At 47.5% G+C, this 16,507-nt stretch overlaps 1 protein-coding gene across 6 annotated transcripts; it reads left to right on the plus strand.

The window, feature by feature from the left end:
- Positions 1-21: 21 nt before the first annotated feature.
- Positions 22-15,882, plus strand: tlk2 (tousled-like kinase 2). Of its 6 annotated transcripts, none has more exons than XM_072704695.1 (21): positions 22-882; positions 3,222-3,307; positions 4,511-4,582; positions 4,747-4,819; positions 5,135-5,178; positions 5,415-5,513; positions 5,848-5,949; positions 6,770-6,862; positions 7,288-7,398; positions 8,025-8,161; positions 8,989-9,141; positions 9,756-9,822; positions 9,904-10,001; positions 10,172-10,253; positions 10,529-10,620; positions 10,742-10,831; positions 12,152-12,321; positions 12,770-12,908; positions 14,309-14,420; positions 14,508-14,615; positions 14,827-15,882. In XM_072704695.1, the coding sequence occupies exons 2-21, from the start codon at positions 3,227-3,229 to the stop codon at positions 14,998-15,000; spliced, it is 2,097 nt and encodes a 698-aa protein (XP_072560796.1). In that variant the 5' UTR covers positions 22-882; positions 3,222-3,226; the 3' UTR covers positions 15,001-15,882. The 6 variants fall into 6 exon arrangements, with proteins under 6 accessions (XP_072560796.1, XP_072560797.1, XP_072560798.1 ...); XM_072704696.1 differs by having other exon boundaries at positions 3,225-3,307; XM_072704697.1 differs by lacking the exon at positions 22-882 and adding an exon at positions 1,193-1,214.
- The last annotated feature ends 625 nt before the right edge of the window (positions 15,883-16,507 follow it).

Raw genomic sequence — 16,507 nt, forward strand, 5'->3', positions numbered from 1 at the left:
CATCGTGCAGTTTTGTTCCAAACAGTAACTGGTGCTCAGACGTGAGGACTGGCAGGTAACACGACTCTCCTTTGTCGTGCACCCAGCTCGCTAATTCGAAGCGCCCGCGGCAATGTTGAGTCAGGTCAACTTCAGTAACCACGACCGCGATTTACCTAATCCAGGGTTTAAATTAGTGCCCAACACTATCTGTGTGAATTAGAGATTTACTGGCAGGCGTGGTGTGGGGTTGAGAAAAAAAAAATCAGAATCTCACGAGAAAGAATGAGATTTACCTATTATTGTTTACATTGTAAAAAATATAGAGAACCGAACCGAATCGATCCGGATTAAACGGATTTGATTGGAATCCTGTGGCTTTTTCGCCTGATCGGCCACTCGACGGCAGCGGAGCGGAGAAGCTGAGTTTGGACGCCGCTCGAACGCACATCGCATCGGCCTGACTGAATACGGGCTCTCTCGCTGTGGAGGAAATCATCGGAAAAATGAGCAAGTGGCCGCTTTGAAAAAGCCCATCCCAAATGAAAGTTTACAGGTGATGGCGGCGTTATTGTTCGGCGTCGTGTGAACTGAGTGCTATCGCTAGCTTAGCTGGCTGGGCTGACAGAGCAGGCAGCTGGGCGAGCCGCTCGCCAGGAGGGGGATTCGGCACGGAGGCTTCAGGAAACCCCGGGGATCTGCGGGCCTCTTCGCGGACCCCCCACACAGTTTTAAAAGACCTGGGGAGGGGACGGGCCACCGTTTCTCTGTCTCGAGCTCCCGGTGAACACGCTTCGCCGGATAGCCGTGGCCCTGCGGGGTGGTGACCGGGAAGAGCAGCCCATAACCAGGGACGACCGACGGAACACCCTGGGCCCGTTAAAAGCGACGCGGCCGGCGCAGGTAAAAATGGTAGATGGGCGCAGTCTCTACTTAACGAAATTGGAAAATGTTTGTGTTTGCATGTGGGGGAGAACGAACAAAAAAAGAATAAAGCCAAAACGGTGTACCTGGTCCATCATCTTTTCAAAATGTGCAGAAAAAGAGCCAAAGCAAAATGGCTAACTGGTTAGCTGCCTGGTAAACCAACTTACTATCCTCTGGCTCGGCTCGAAAAATAGCATTAACTATTAATTATGATGGTAGGGTCAAATGTTTTTTTTTAGTTAAAAATATCATATGATTGTTAAATATTCAATTGAGTTGTTTGAAGGCTACTATTTCCACCCAGTTTGGTGAGTCTGCTATGAGCGAGTCTTTATGTGTGTGTTTTTCAGATGTATGCTAATCTAACTAATTGTAATGCAGTACGTGGTGTGATCTGGACATTTTAAGTTTATAATTTTAGTCCGTCTCAGGGAGTCTGTGCGTTTTGTGCCGTACGGTTTTTTCCTGTTGGCTAACTTGCACAGAGCCCTTGATTAGTGTGAGAAATTTAGGCTTCATCTATGCAGAGGCCAGGGACACTGGATTGCCCAAAAGCAACCATAGGGAGCTACGCTGTACTGATTTTAATAATCGCAAATAATATGTTTATATAACTGACGGAAACTTATTAATACCTATACATGTTCTCGAAGTCGCAGCATGTCATAGTTCTAATGGAGAGATTCATCACGGAGTAGTTTGACATTTGTTTCTGCGTTAGCAGCTGGATCAGTTACTGAACGCCATCTTTTCACATCTTTTTAGTTAACTGGTGTTAAACTGTTGCATTTTTGTAGTATATTAGTAACTAAGTAGTTGACAGTTTCATATGAGGCGGAAAACAGGTTTTGGTAGATTGTCCGTACATCTTTCCTTAAGCATGTCATGTTTGTGTGATGTTTTTTCTTCTTCTTCTTCAAGAATTTCAATTTACAGGATCGCCCAAATTTTATTACTCTTTTTTCACAGATTTTAAAGAAAAGTTTCGTCACACTAGCATGCAGGAATAGACACATTTTCTTCTAATCATTAGATATCGCTTTACTTTTGTTGGTGTTTTTTTTCATCGGTGGTATTCGTCTTTATTAAACTGCTTAGCAGTGGAAAAATACGGGTGTCATCCACGTGAGATTCATGGCCACCATAGGTCCATTGTGTAAAAACAATAATCTGCCACCATCTGGGTAATTAATCAGGGGACAGATAGCTAAAAAGTTTAGAACTTTTAATAATGTCTTTTTGTTTTAGGAGTCACTGGTGTATGACTAAATGTGGCTTGTGTAAAGGAGAGTAACCTAAAAGTGTGTGAATATGATTTGTTTTTGGAAAGGATTTGAATCCCCAATGTTAGTTTTAACAGACATGTTCCCATAAGACGTATTACTGTTTTCCTAGCAGGAAAATGTAGTAATCTCCCTGATAGGTATTGCAGGTCTGGTTTGTGGCAGTGGAATGAATTAGCTAGTAAAAAAAAAAAAAGCTAGTTCTGAACTTGTACGTAAAGTTTTGCGCTGTATTGACAGGCATTTCTTGAAGACGCAACTCTCCATCGATGGCGCACATTTGTTGAAAAGGTGTCCGGGAAATCTCCCAAGGACCGGAGTCTTTTAATAGTGGATGCGTAGTCACTGAGAGAAATCGGCCTCAATGGCACTCACAAGTGCGTAACCACTGCTGGGACAATTTAGAACCTGGAATAAGCCCAAACATGCGACGAGGACTGCAGTATCAGATTATATGCAGTTCCTTAATGTGTCGCCCTGCTTCAGTGCTGCCTGGTTAATGTCTGCGCGTCAAATTCTAATGCTTGTGAAAAATTGTCACCGCTGGGTTGGCGTATCCAAGAAGGTAATGTTTTCTGATTGTACCTCCCGGGTCGAGGATTCGAATCTAGCTTCACATGTCCTTCACATATTCCCTGATGTCCTCAGAGTCTCAGGATGCGTAGGAAATGTGTATTAGTTACTCTTGATGTCATACGGCTTTAAACGCATCTGACGCTTGTGGTGCACGTCTGTACTGGGATCTAGTTCAGCGTATCCCTAACTGCTCCTTGGGGACCTGCAGAGGGTCCATGTTTTTGCTCTCTCCCAACCCTCTGTTAGACAGTCTACAGTTTTGCTACTGGGACCTGGGAGGGAGCAAAAGTGTGAACTGTCTGAACAATGGTCTAGATCACCAGAGTCCTAATCGGACATGCGGTTATTGGAAAATGGGTGGATTGCTGTTTTTGATTTCCATGTTAATTTGCCTTGGGAGTGGACTGGGGGTTCCTGGTGCTGTCTCTAACCCTGTTCTTCCCTGCTTGTTTACAGCAGACATGATGGAAGAACTGCACAGCTTGGATCCGAGGCGGCAGGAGCTGCTGGAGGCCCGCTTCACGGGGGTTGGGGTGGCTAAGGTGTGTCTCTGTGTTGGTGTGGATGAACTGCAACGTGCAGGAGGAGCGGCTGGTGCAGGCTGGTTAGGATCTTGCATGGAAAACGAATGGAGTTTCTGTATTAGATCTGAAATAAAATAGCTCTACCGTATGCGAGTCGTATGTAAATTTCAATCTATCTTCTTTTTATTGACGGTACTGGTAGAAGGTGAGGTCTAATGGTGTGGGTGGGAAGTGCTGGATAAATGGACGTGCTACTAAGCAGGGGAGCTGATCCCAGCATTGGGCATCCAGTGGTTGTGTGGTGGCTTTGAGAACGGCGCGTCGTGGGTGCAGCAGCCGGGGCTGTGTGGAGCTAGGCGACTCTGCTGGGAGAATCCAGCCTGCTGTGTGTCGAGTAGGTGACATTGAGCAGCGTTGCATCACTCACTGCTGAAGGGATGCAGGAAAGGTTGGAGCTGGCGGAGTTGCCCGCTTCCCCTAGCGCTCGTTTCCCGCGTCCCCTAGCGCTCGTTTCCCGCGTAGCGTTTCCGCCGTCGACGCTGGTCGAGAGCCTCGTTCTTGACGAGGCTGAAAAGGCAGCTCTAGTAACGAGGCACTCGGTATGCTAATGTGAATGAAAAGCTCGCGTAAAGTGCCGAGCCAGGAATGCTCATTGGGTCTGTGTTTATTCTCGTTTCATGTGACAAGGACCTAGTCAAGCTCAGGGCAAAGAGACCTGAAGATGCTGTTGGGCAAGCAGACAGCATCAGCGTTGGAGTGATTTTTGCATATTCGTGTTTCATATTTGCTGTGCCGTTTCCACAATCTGTCCACCACTTGTGATGAATTGGCTCTGTTATCTTCCACTATCCCCCCCAGGATTGTCAGAGCTGAAGGAATGTTTCCGTTTCCCAAACTCCAGTGTTCTTGGTCCTGTTTGTTTTATCTCTAGCTCTAATGAGTCTTTCATTCGCTGTTTGATGTCTGTGGCCTGTTACTCAGAAGAGCACCTGGGACTGAACCACTTCTCCAGCTGTGATAAAATTATCACAAACTAGTTTCTGTAAAGCAGCTCTCATCCTTGTATTCCTTTGGGGGGGTGAAAGTTCCCAAAAAGGCCTATTTTCCGTTACAGTTGAAGGTGTGCTAGCTTGAAACTGTAAATTAATGCATCCTTTGACAAATATCCAGTACACTCACTGTACACCCCTGTACTTTTTGGTCTTTCCCGTTTTTGTACAGGGCTCGGGATACAATGAGTCATCCAACCAGAGTCTGTGCAGTGTGGGATCACTCAGTGACAAGGAGCTGGAGGTTAGTGGGCCCTCGAAACCTGCCCTGATCGCGGGGCCTTTGAAGGGCCCGTCCTCGGCCCCATTCTTTCCCATTCCACCTTCCGTACAGACCCCCCCGAGAATGTCCTTAAGCACATTCTACATAATCCTGCCATTTTCTGACGTGGAATCTCTTCTTCTAAGCAGACCCCAGAGAAGAAATCCAATGACCAGAGAACGCGGAAACGGAAAGGAGACCCTTTCGACAATAACCAGGGTGCGACTTTCTTCCTGATTTGGTCCTGATTTCACGCCGAGCTCATATCCTGTTTAAAAACAAGGCATGGTGCTTGTGGCCTACATATTTCGTCAAAGAACGACTCTTCAGTTGTTCATATTTTTGATGGCCAGTCCCCAGACTAAAGAGATCCTAGCATGAATGACGTGCTGTCAGGGGGGGGCGACTTCGGAATCCTTTATAAAACCCTTTGTCAGCCTGGGCCTCGCCGGTGCGGCGACGCGGCTGGGATTCTGTCATCAGTGTTTACGGTGAATCGGCTCCTCATCAGAGCTTGTTTTTCTGCCTCTTTAGGGAAAGCGGGAACAAGGGGGCACAAGATTAGCGATTACTTTGAGGTAAGTGCGTGAATCGATGACTCGGTGTGGCTGTTCCCGCGCGTCGCAGCGGGCCCTCGGAGCTGAAACGCATGACTCGCTGCTGCGGGCAGGTCCAAAAAAAAAAAGTGAATCTCATTTGCTGGTTGTGAGAGATGCAGCCTAGAGAGAAGCCGCTTTGTAGCTGAAGTATGACGCTTAACTCTCCATTCAACCTTGATTTTTTTTTATCCCCCCCCCTCCCCCCCCCCCACCAGTTTGCGGGTGGTAGCGGTCCTGGTACTAGTCCTGGGCGCAGTGTGCCCCCAGTGGTTCGCTCCTCCCCTCAACATTCCCTCTCCAACCCCCCAGCCTCGGTGAGCAGGATATTCAGGATTCAGATGTGCCAGAAACTGTCTGCCCTTCCAAAAATCTAGCCTCTTATGCTTTATCTGGATGTACGTTTGCAAGGAAAGTGACGGCAACAAACTAATTAAAACTAAATTTAAGAAAACTTGGAGGCATATATTTAGCTTTGCGGTCCTTAAGTTAGGCCAAATAGCATTTAATAAAATCTGTAAACACCTCGGTTTAGCCCAACACTTTTCTTTGTGTGCGTGTCTGCGTGCGTGTCTGCGTGTGCGTCTGTGTCTGCGTGTGCGTCTGTGTGTGCGTGTGCGTCTGCGTGTGTTCTCGTCCTCCGCTGTGTAGGTGCAGCAGGGGAGTCCGTCCTCCACAGGCTCTGCAAACACTGACCACTCCACCTGCTCCCTGAAGCCCATCTCACTCCATACTGTCCACAAAACCACACAGGTATTGCACAGGATTCTTGCTTGTTAAAATGCATTTAAAGCCACTTCAACTGAGAAGCCTGTGTTAAGAAGCTCGAGCCTTTCTATGGTTCTGTTCAGCACCAAATAAGCGAGTACATGTAGCTAGATTAGGGTATGTTGTGTTTATGGATGCAAGGAGGCTTCCATGCGTGTGAAATATCCAGCTGTAAGTTGCTTATGATGATGCCAGCTAAAGAACTAAACCTCTGAACCGTCCATTTTTCGTGTGTGGCTCAGCTAGTTAGATCTCGGTGTCTGTGATGGGAAGGTCATTGGTTTGATTCCCAAGGTCGCCAGAATTTTTTCGCCGTCAGGCCCTTGAGCAAGACCCCTAACCCCAAATGGCTCCCGGGACCGACTGCGTCTGCTTTCTGAAAAATGTGTCATTTTGGATAAAGATGTCCACTCTTAAAGTCTTTACAGTTGGTCTTGGTTTAGGATTGCTTGTGTACTGCTTTCAGACTGAGGTTGGTGATCCAAACAGCAGAATAAAGAGCTCAGCTGCGATGCAGAGTGTACATTCTACTGGTCTTAGTAGTAAAGGCCGTTTGTAGGCTTCCAGGGACAATCGCAATGAGACCATGAAGTGCGCGTCCGTGTGTGTGTAAGTGCATAGGCTGTTGAATCTCTAACCCTCCGACGCAGCAGTGGCTGGTGCATATTGCAGATCCGCGACATTAAATTCACAGAAACTTCACGCCACGTTTGTGTTTCAACACGTGAAATTGGCCCTGAGGTTCATCTCGCAACCGATTGTGCTGTTTGAGAATTCACATGGAATCGCTCATGATCGTTCACAGACCGACCTCACCATGGAGAAGCTCGTCGCCCTGGAGAACAACAAGAACTCCGACCTGGAGAAGAAGGAGGGACGCATCGACGACTTGCTGCGGGTAAAGACACATCCTTCCCTGGCCCTGCCGGTCAACAAAGGCACTGTTTGGGTTGCAGAATTTATGGGAATTTTCCATTAATTCCTATATTCCTGGTAATTCCCCTGAAAAATTTCCCTGTTGGAATACTTGCAAAATTCCTCATCTTAACGTCCCATGGAATGGGAAGTTTCTGGAAAGTTTCGAGAAACTTACTGACCCTTTGCAACCCTAAGTGTATTGAGCTTGACTGTGCTGTTTTGTGTGCTTCTGAGATGCTGCACATTAAAATGTTAATTTTGAATTGTTTCAGCTAAGCAAGTGAATCATTAAGTAACACAGTCAGATTATAATGCGCAGTAAAACCTGTGTGGGAGTGGGCAAAGAGACGGGCCTGTTGCTGAATGCGATTGTTGAGGGAGGGTGGCGGTGCCATTGCGTTCCAGGCAAACTGCGATCTCCGACGGCAGCTGGATGAGCAGCAGCGGATGCTGGAGCGCTACAAAGAGCGGTTAAACAAGTGCGTCACCATGAGCAAGAAGCTACTGGTGGAGAAGGTGAGCATGAATGAGCAATGCCGTCAGACCTCCATGCAGTGCAGCCGAATCCAGTATCACCGTCATGAATTCCAGAGAACCTCCAATTCAGGGGTCTGCAAGCCATCCTCACCCTGTTTATGTGATGTCTGTGTCTCCTGTCTCTCTGTTCTGTCTTTCTTCAGGTAGTATTTTGCAGTACAAAAAAAGTTTGATCAATTGTCATCTCTAAATTACCCCTAGTCTGTGCTCTGTGTGTACCGTCTGATGGACTGACGTCCTTCAACAGCCGTGTGTTCGTGTTCTCCACACGTGCATCGCCTCCTGGTGGCATAGGCTAAAAGTTCAGCTCTCCTGTCCCACCACCCAGTTAGAGGAGCACGTTACTCAGTGGGTTAAGCTTCTGTGCTTATGATCGGAAGACTGTCAGTTCAAGCCTTGGCAGAGTAGTTTGTTGGGCCCTTCCTCGAACCATGCCCTTAATCTCCCGAAATGCTGCAGGGGTGTCAGAGAACTGCGTGTGTGTCTTTGTGTCTCTGAAGGAGAACGAGATGGGATATCTGAAAGGAAGACTTCAGATGTACCTGCATTGTGCAAGTGGCAAATAGAGAATATTTCATTTCCATTTCATTTCAATTTCATTTCAGTCACAACAGGAGAAGATGGCGTGTCGGGACAAGAGCATGCAGGACCGGCTGCGTTTGGGCCACTTCACCACGGTGCGGCACGGGGCCTCCTTCACCGAGCAGTGGACTGACGGATACGCCTTCCAGAACCTCATCAAGTGAGCCGCCGTCTACCAGGCCGTCCCCAACCCTGCATATCGCCACTTCCGGTTAAGCCGCAGTACGGCTTTCTGAAATGGGCTTCTCAACGCTTAACGATGACTTGAACATCTATAATTGCGACGTCCTTACTTCACTGGGATCTGCATGTGGGGATATACACCACCGCGAGCTTCCATTCGGCCTACAGTGTGGTTATGCCAGTTGCCAAGGTGCTACGTTTCGGGGGTGACAAATAACTGCTCCTGTTTTTTTCTCATCTGGTACTTGTGAATGCAAATTTCTACATTTGTAAGCCATTCTAATCTCAAGTGGTTTTCACTCATCAAAAGTGGCCTGTTCATAGTTGTGCCTAGAGGAGTTGATGTGTCAGTTGTTTGAAAAGAGGTTGTCTCATTGCAAATCACGCAAGAGAATAAAACTTCTAATCAGAGCTACTTATCGTTTGATGTTTTCCATAAGGGTGGATTTGGACAGTTAAGTGTCTTTTGCTCTTGGATTTTGTTTGATCTTGGTATCAAAATGATCCAAGAGGTCACCTGCTGCTTTGAATACTTTTACACACAAGATCAAACGACAATGAGTTAACATGAAGACACAACGGTGTCTGCGGTTTCATAATGGGAGTGTCAATGGGTGAATTCTTGTATGTGGCAGTTATTCAGTCGCACTGTGTTGTTTACGTAAGGCTCTGTGGATCTGGTACAGGTTTCATAGTTGTAGGAGCAACGCGGGCAAGGAGCTCAAGTCATGAATCTTGATTTAGCTGGTTACTTCCACGCTACCTGCCCTCACCCCTTGACCATCTCCCGTTGTCTTCCAATAGGCAGCAAGAAAGAATCAACTCCCAGAGGGAGGACATCGAGAGGCAGAGGAAGCTGCTGGGCAAGCGAAAGCCGCCTGCCATGGGCCAGACTCCGCCCCCGAGCTTGGAGCAGAACAAACGCAAGAGCAAGACCAACGGCGCAGAGAGCGAAGCGTAAGGGGGTGCTGGGTGTGGCATGACGAGGCTCGAACATTGTCCTCTGCTGAAAAGTAACGTGGGGAAAAGAGGGTCCATGTTTGGTGACCCTGGTACAAGGTCATTGAGTACTTCTGCTGCTGCTTGGGCCTTGAGGCAAAGGTATCCTGTAGGGTGAAGTCAGGTGCTCAGGAAATTCATTTGCTCTCCTTCTGTCTTATAATAACTGAAATCAGATTGGGGTCTCTTCCCTCATCTCCCTGGGGTCTGAGTCTGCACCCCAGCGAAGCCCTTGCTTACACCCCCCCTACCCCCCTTCATTGACACCAACACAGCAGCCTTGTACTTCCCCACTGTTTGGTCAAACCCATCTACGCTCCAATGCCCGTGTTCCTTCCGCCAATCCATACGACACACAGTTCTCCTGATTGCATGAGTGGAGCCGGTCTTACGAGTTGGTTACCAAGGAATCAGCGGGTACCTGAAGATCTCCAGCCCGCTATATTACCACAACATACTTTATGGATGCCTGTTGTTAATTTGCTCGCTGTTGCTTATAGAACATTTTTTATATATTTTTTTTGATCTGTCTGCTTTTTGTATCTCTCTCTCCCTCTATACCCCACATAAAGACTGACCCTTGCTGAGTATCACGAACAGGAGGAGATTTTCAAGTTAAGACTCGGCCATCTGAAGAAGGTACCCATCCCTAACTCGCCTGCCGTGCATTTCGACGCGTTCGTTTACCGGTGGCGCTGACGTCGGGGCACCTTCCCACAGGAGGAGGCGGAGATCCAGGCCGAACTGGAACGGTTAGAGCGAGTCCGCAACCTGCACATCCGGGAGCTGAAGAGGATACACAACGAGGACAACTCCCAGTACGTCCCTGTCGCTTTGGTCCGTGCAGGTCTGGTTATGACCTGGAGGCTGTAGGTCATCTGAGGACATCCTATCAGTGGCACTTACCCTAGAGCCGCCACCCCAATTGAGTGTCGCAGCACGTTTCCATAGCAGCAAAGCACCATAGCGACTGGGTGTCTTCACGCAGGTTCAAAGACCATCCCACGCTGAACGACCGGTACCTGCTGTTACACCTCCTAGGCAGAGGAGGCTTCAGTGAAGTCTACAAGGTGAGACTGATAGGTCTGAGCCATCGTCCTGCTCAACAAACTTTGCACGGATCGCTTTGAACTCACTCACCGAGTGTGGAGAAATTATCGGCATCCCACAACGCATCACGGGGGTAGTCTGGTACCTCGGTTGCTGGGGAAAGTAGAACGTAGCTAATCTTGATCAACTTTGAAGCTTATCTAAGCTGTTAAATGGGCCTCGACCCGCATCTAGGACGTGGGTGTTTTGAAGGGGAAGGCATCATTCTGAAATATCTCCCCCCCCCCCCACCCAGGCCTTCGATTTAACGGAGCAGAGGTACGTCGCAGTGAAAATCCACCAGCTGAACAAGAACTGGAGGGATGAGAAGAAGGAGAACTACCACAAGTGAGTGCCGTGGCCTGCTTTTGGCATTTCCATGCCGCTCTTGTTGACATTGCACGTAGACGAGGCTCGCGGCTAGAGCGGAACTCAGCGGCGTGTTTGACGTGGTGCCGTGTCATTGCAGACACGCTTGCAGGGAGTACAGAATTCACAAGGAGCTGGACCATCCCCGGATAGTGAAGCTCTATGACTACTTCTCGCTGGACACAGACTCGTGAGTCACTGCCGCCCAGCGCGAGTCAAAGCAGCCTAAACATCGGAACCTTTCACGCTGCAGTGTTAATGTTCTTGGCAGCCTTCTAATTATACGCTACTAAAGTAACACAGTTGAGGGCAGTTAGCTAATTAAGTTTTGTTTATTTTTCTTGACTGTGTCATCAGGTCTGAGCTGCACTGCACAAATTTAACCTCTAGGTGTCTCCCTGAGCACCCCGTTTTATCAGTTATATAACCCACACAGGCACTAATTTTAAAAAGCAGTCATTCTGCCAAGGCCTTTCATTAAATTGGTGACATGGTAATTGTGTTTGACCCATGTGCCTTCAGAGTATGACGAATTTACATTGACACAAAAAGCTGCAGGAGATATGGCTGTAGAGCAGGGCTATTCAACTCAGACCCTTGATTCCAAATCCAGGCCTTGTTTTCAGTTCTCCCAGGTGGTTAGTTTAATAATTACTGATTCTGATTGGTCAGAGGCTTCACACCTGGCTCACAGGTGAAGGAAGGCTGGAAAACCAGCAGGGCTTGGACCTCGCGGACCGTGAGTTGAATAGCCCTGCTGTACAGTTATTACCCAAGGTCGGTTATCAACCGAAGATCAGGCAGTTGCAGGATTATTTCATTTATCTTTAGGCTTTTTGATCAGGTCACCCAAAATCGCAAAGACGATTCCAGCGTCAAGTCTGTCTCATAAGGAATACAACTTGAAGAATCGCCTTAAACATTCGGCAGCCCGTCCGCTTGTGCCGCCTCGACACGGGTCTCGGATCGTTCTGGCCCAGTTCTCCCGGGTGGCGGAGCGCATCGTAAAGCTGTTTTAAGCCCTGCCGCTTCACGGGGCTTTTATCCCGTGTGACGCACGCCGTCTCTTGCAGAAAGCAATCCAGAACGCATCGATTTGTTTGGGGATTGAGACTGGCATGCTGATCACGGCAGCCTGAGAGGCACTGTGCATTCCGGAAAGTTCTTGCAGCAGATGAAAAGCTCAGAGCAACATTTATATGTGGAATTTCTTTCCTTTTCATGTAAAACATTATAGTGTTCAGTGTAAAGCATTTCCTTTATCTGCTCAAAAGAATATTGTATATGGTCAAACCTGGGTCTGATACTGTGAAAACAGACACAAAAAGTAACAAAATCCAAATTGATTTTGTGCATGTTGGTGCTAATTAAACGACTGCCTGAAGTCACACGATTCGAGGTCAGTGTTCCATTGGCTAGTTGGCGGTGGATGGTTAAAGCAGAGGCGTCGATGTGCATCACTGTCACCATGGATACATTCATGGGTCACCGCCCCTCTACCACATGTTAGGTTCTGTACGGTACTGGAGTTCTGCGAAGGGAACGACCTGGACTTTTACTTGAAGCAGCACAAGCTGATGTCAGAGAAGGAGGGTCGCTCCATCATCATGCAGATCGTCAATGCGCTCAAGTACCTCAATGACATCCGGCCGCCCATCATCCACTATGACCTCAAGCCCGGTGAGCGCCCCCCCCCCCCCCCCCCCCACCCCTGGGTGATGATGGTGACGTGCCTTTAAAGTCCTGATCAGTCATAGGCAATCTGTTTAATTAAATGATTCAGTGTACAGCTGATGTGCTTACGATGAAACACTGAAAATTGTGTCTCAAGTTTTCTCCTTGTATAGTTTGAGTACAGTTGTATGTGTTTTGTCAAGTGCGTTGGGGCAACTATGTTGTGAAAGGCACTACTTAAAAATATATTGAATTAATTTTTATTCAGCTGATCCTCTAGTGGTACTTGAACCTGCAGCCTTTTGGTTCAAGTCTTTAACCTACATGTGACCGCAGATGTTGACCTGTAGTCCCTTGATCGATGCCCTCGGCTAGAGGATTGATTTGTGGGGGAAGTGCCTTTTCCCCGCAGCCCAATTATGTGAATGTTCGCGGGTTTCCCTCGACCGCTTAGGGAACATCCTTCTGGTAAACGGCACCGCCTGCGGCGAGATCAAAATCACGGACTTCGGCCTGTCTAAGATCATGGATGACGACAGCTACAACTCCGTGGACGGCATGGAGCTGACATCTCAGGGAGCGGGGACCTACTGGTGAGCGGGGGCCGCCCACTAAAGCTGCACAGGGGGCCTCACATTCAAGCCCAGTAAAACCTTGTTACTTTTGAGAGCCTCTGCGTCAAGGTATTCCCTGTATATAAGCACAGCACTGGGTTCTACTCAAAGTGCATTTACGTTTACAGCATTTGGTGGAGGACCTTTGGCAGAGCGACTTGCATAAGTGCTTAGAAGTCTCATCAGTGAAGTGTCGGATAAATTTTGTACAACAGAATGTCCCTGTGAACATGATTAATAAAACTCAGTCGGAATTGTCCCCTCTGAAGGCAGGTACTCCTATTGGGGACATTTTCCTCCAGGCCTGCTCCGGGGTAGAATGTCACATGCTGTTCTTAAGCTAAGCAAATCCACACTCCGAACAAATGCCTCAACCCGTCTGTCTTGCCGTTTTGTTTGCCATAGAAACCCCTGTCTCTGCTTTCTGCCGCAGCACCGTGGTGATGTGAATGTTCTGGAAGACTGTCTGTGTGTCGGGTTGACTTTGTCAGGTGGCCGGTGATTGCGTCCGGCTCTGAACTCTTAGCCGATAGTGGTGGGTTAACGCCACGCGGTTTTTGTAATACTGGTGCATGGAGGTAAATGTTCTCGGACTTCAGGTACTTTGCTTTGGCAAATGCTGCCAATGACTCTTTGATCCTTGTGTGTCTAATCTGTAAGAGATGGACTCCTGTAAAAAGAAATTGATATAATGCTCATTATCAGGGGTCTAATTAAAATGTAAATTGGAAAGAGATATTTTTAACTGTGCTGGGCTTTTAAATGATAAACTAATTATATGCTTCTGTATCAAAAGCAGAGCTACAGTAGTGATTAAATCTTTTTTTTTTTTTCCTCCCCCTTTCCCCTCCTTTGTACTCAAGTGATTCTCTGTTCGGTCCCAGTAGATTGATGTGATGGATCCTTGATTTGAAAATGTTGTAATTATCCCCCAAAAAAGGCCCATTTGGAGAATTACCTCTGTTAAAAAGACATTCCAAGATCGTCAGTTCAATAAAATGCAGATGTTTGGTTTTCTGACAGGTCACTTGTACTGAAGTGTTTGTGGATTTTATTTATTGGTGTCACTTTGACGGGGCACAAATGCTTAGTAACAAATCATGAACAAATGTAGTTGGTACTTGAGATGCGTCACAATTTAATAATTATGACCAAACATGAGATCAGTATTTCACTTGTGTTGTTCATGACTTGTTCCTTGTTCATAAAGGTTTGCAGAATTTAAGATATATAGTGACAAATATAGTTCTGGATGAAAGATGTGTCATGATTCATTAATGATGAGCAAATATGAGATCAGTATTTAACTTAAAATAGTATTTAACTAGTAGTTATTGGTTGGACGGCCGGTATAACGTGACTCTGAAACTCTGACACAGGTACCTCCCGCCCGAGTGCTTCGTGGTGGGGAAGGAGCCGCCCAAGATCTCCAACAAGGTTGACGTGTGGTCGGTCGGGGTCATCTTCTACCAGTGTCTATATGGCCGTAAGGTAAGTAGGGACCAGAGGGCAGGGGAGCTTCTGATGTCATCTGGTTGAACCTGGTCTCCTGAACCGCATGTTCCTCTGCTCCTATAGCCGTTCGGACACAATCAGTCACAGCAGGACATCTTGCAGGAGAACACCATCCTGAAGGCCACAGAAGTACAGTTTGCACCAAAACCAGTAGTGTCACCCGAAGCGAAGGTTTGTTGGCACCCCATCCATACCTTCCTCATGTCACCCGACACGTCTGGGAGCTCCGGCCAGCTGTGGCATTCTGATGGGCGGCTCTTCTGCTGTGTACCTGCAAAAAATGCAAAAGCCTTTGATTGGCATCAGAACCTGAGGCTGTTGATGCCTGTGACCGACCCGGTTATCAGTGCTGTTTTAATAAAATACGATTGATCTGTTCTAGGCCTTCATCCGCCGCTGCCTGGCATACCGCAAGGAGGATCGGATTGATGTGCACCAACTGGCCAGCGACCCTTTCCTGATGCCCCATATCCGCAAGTCTGTGGCCACTACCGGGGCTTTGGGGACGGCCGCGCCGTCCACCTCGAGCTCCTCCAACAGCAGCGCCTCAAACTGAGCCCCGAGCCCCGAGCCATCATCCCTATCTTCCTCTCCTCCCTGAACTTCCGCTGCTGCTACACAGGGGCTCGACGAACCCGCCGGCGCCGCCCTGTGTGGCAGGCCGATCACAGGGGACGAGCATCGAAGGCGAAGGGGTCGTTCCTGCCCCTGGCCCCCGCGCTATGGATACCTGTGGGTTCCGAGCCCAAGTTGATTTAATGTGGACGTGGACTCGCTCGCACCCACGTGAGAGGATGTGGTTCCTTATCTTGTTGGGTTTGTATGAGCAGCAGAGTGCCGGCATGATACTTGGCAGACAGTTGAGTGTTTTAAAGGCCCTCCCCACACAGACCCCCGACCCCAACAATTAAAGCCAAGTAGCTGGATGCCGATTGGACTTGGAGCGACGCTGATACCTGAGTCGTCATGGTTTTCTCTCGTTTTCTACCCCCCCCCCCATTTTTTAAATAATTTTATTAATAAAGCTGAGCTTGACTCTTCAGCCTCAAAACATGGGGGTAGTGCTCTCTTCGAACCTCCCCCAGTTGACCAAAGTTCAAGACTACCTTTAGGTGGCGCTCTTTTGCTTAGTTTTAAGATGTTAGTGGAGTGAAATTGGGGGGGGGGGTGGAATTGAAGTGTCGCCTTTCTGTAGATTTACCTTTGTATGATTTTTAAAATTGTTTTACCTGATGTCAAACTGGAAATTTCAACTTTTCTTTGATAGGCCAGTCTTTTTTTTTTTTTTTTTTTTTTTTCCTCCAAACCCACACATATTTATTTAGTTTTTTTCCCTCCTTCAGGAATGTATGGAGCTAACATCAATGTGTACTGTGAGGGGGAGATGGGGCCTTTGCAAGAAATTGCGTACAGAACATTAAATACGGTTGCTAAAATATTTTGCTTGCTCTGTGTCTCCTGCTGTTTTCAAAATGTTTAGCAATTTTTTTTTTTGCATCTCTATCCTTTTGTATCTGGATGGGCACAAGGTACACTGGAGAGATGTGTTCTAGATAGGGTAGCCCTTACTGTTATTTACATACCTGCAGTTCCTCTGCCTTCAGATAATCTCAAATTAAGATAATCTGGAAATGCGTTTGGGGGGGGGAAACTGTACCTACTCCATTTTGAAGTGCCTGGTCTTTGCTGTTTTTCTCTTCCACGCAGCCCCATGATCTAAACAAAACTAAGACCTCTAATTCCGAAGGTTTTTTTTCTCTCTGCTTGTGATCTGCACATCTAAACAGCTGTGTGGCTGACAGTTTCTGTGTAACGTTTCATTTGTTAAAGTTGCCAAATTTTAGTCTGTGATTTTGGCCTCCATGGCTGGCTCCTGCCTATGCGTGTCTGCTTTCCGGAGCGTTCCGGAGCCTGACAAGGCACTGTGAGCCTGTGTTTTAAATCACATTACATATCCCTGTATATTTGCTTTTTTTTTTAAAAAAAAGTACACAGCTGTGATGTCATGCTTTGACGTGTAATACAACAGCTATTATCAGTGTTTACAAAATGAATGATGGAGG

The sequence above is a fragment of the Paramormyrops kingsleyae genome, chromosome 22, assembly GCF_048594095.1.
Source record: "Paramormyrops kingsleyae isolate MSU_618 chromosome 22, PKINGS_0.4, whole genome shotgun sequence".
In the NCBI taxonomy this organism is placed as follows: Eukaryota; Metazoa; Chordata; class Actinopteri; order Osteoglossiformes; family Mormyridae; genus Paramormyrops; species Paramormyrops kingsleyae.

What these genes read in the sequence shown, in the direction of transcription:
- tlk2 (XM_072704695.1), top strand. Translation starts at nt 3,227, where the DNA reads ATGATGGAAGAACTGCACAGCTTGGATCCGAGGCGGCAGGAGCTGCTG. An exon ending in CGGGGGTTGGGGTGGCTAAG is followed by an intron (nt 3,308 to 4,510) that starts GTGTGTCTCTGT and finishes GTTTTTGTACAG; the next exon opens with GGCTCGGGATACAATGAGTC. An exon ending in GACTCGGCCATCTGAAGAAG is followed by an intron (nt 9,823 to 9,903) that starts GTACCCATCCCT and finishes ACCTTCCCACAG; the next exon opens with GAGGAGGCGGAGATCCAGGC.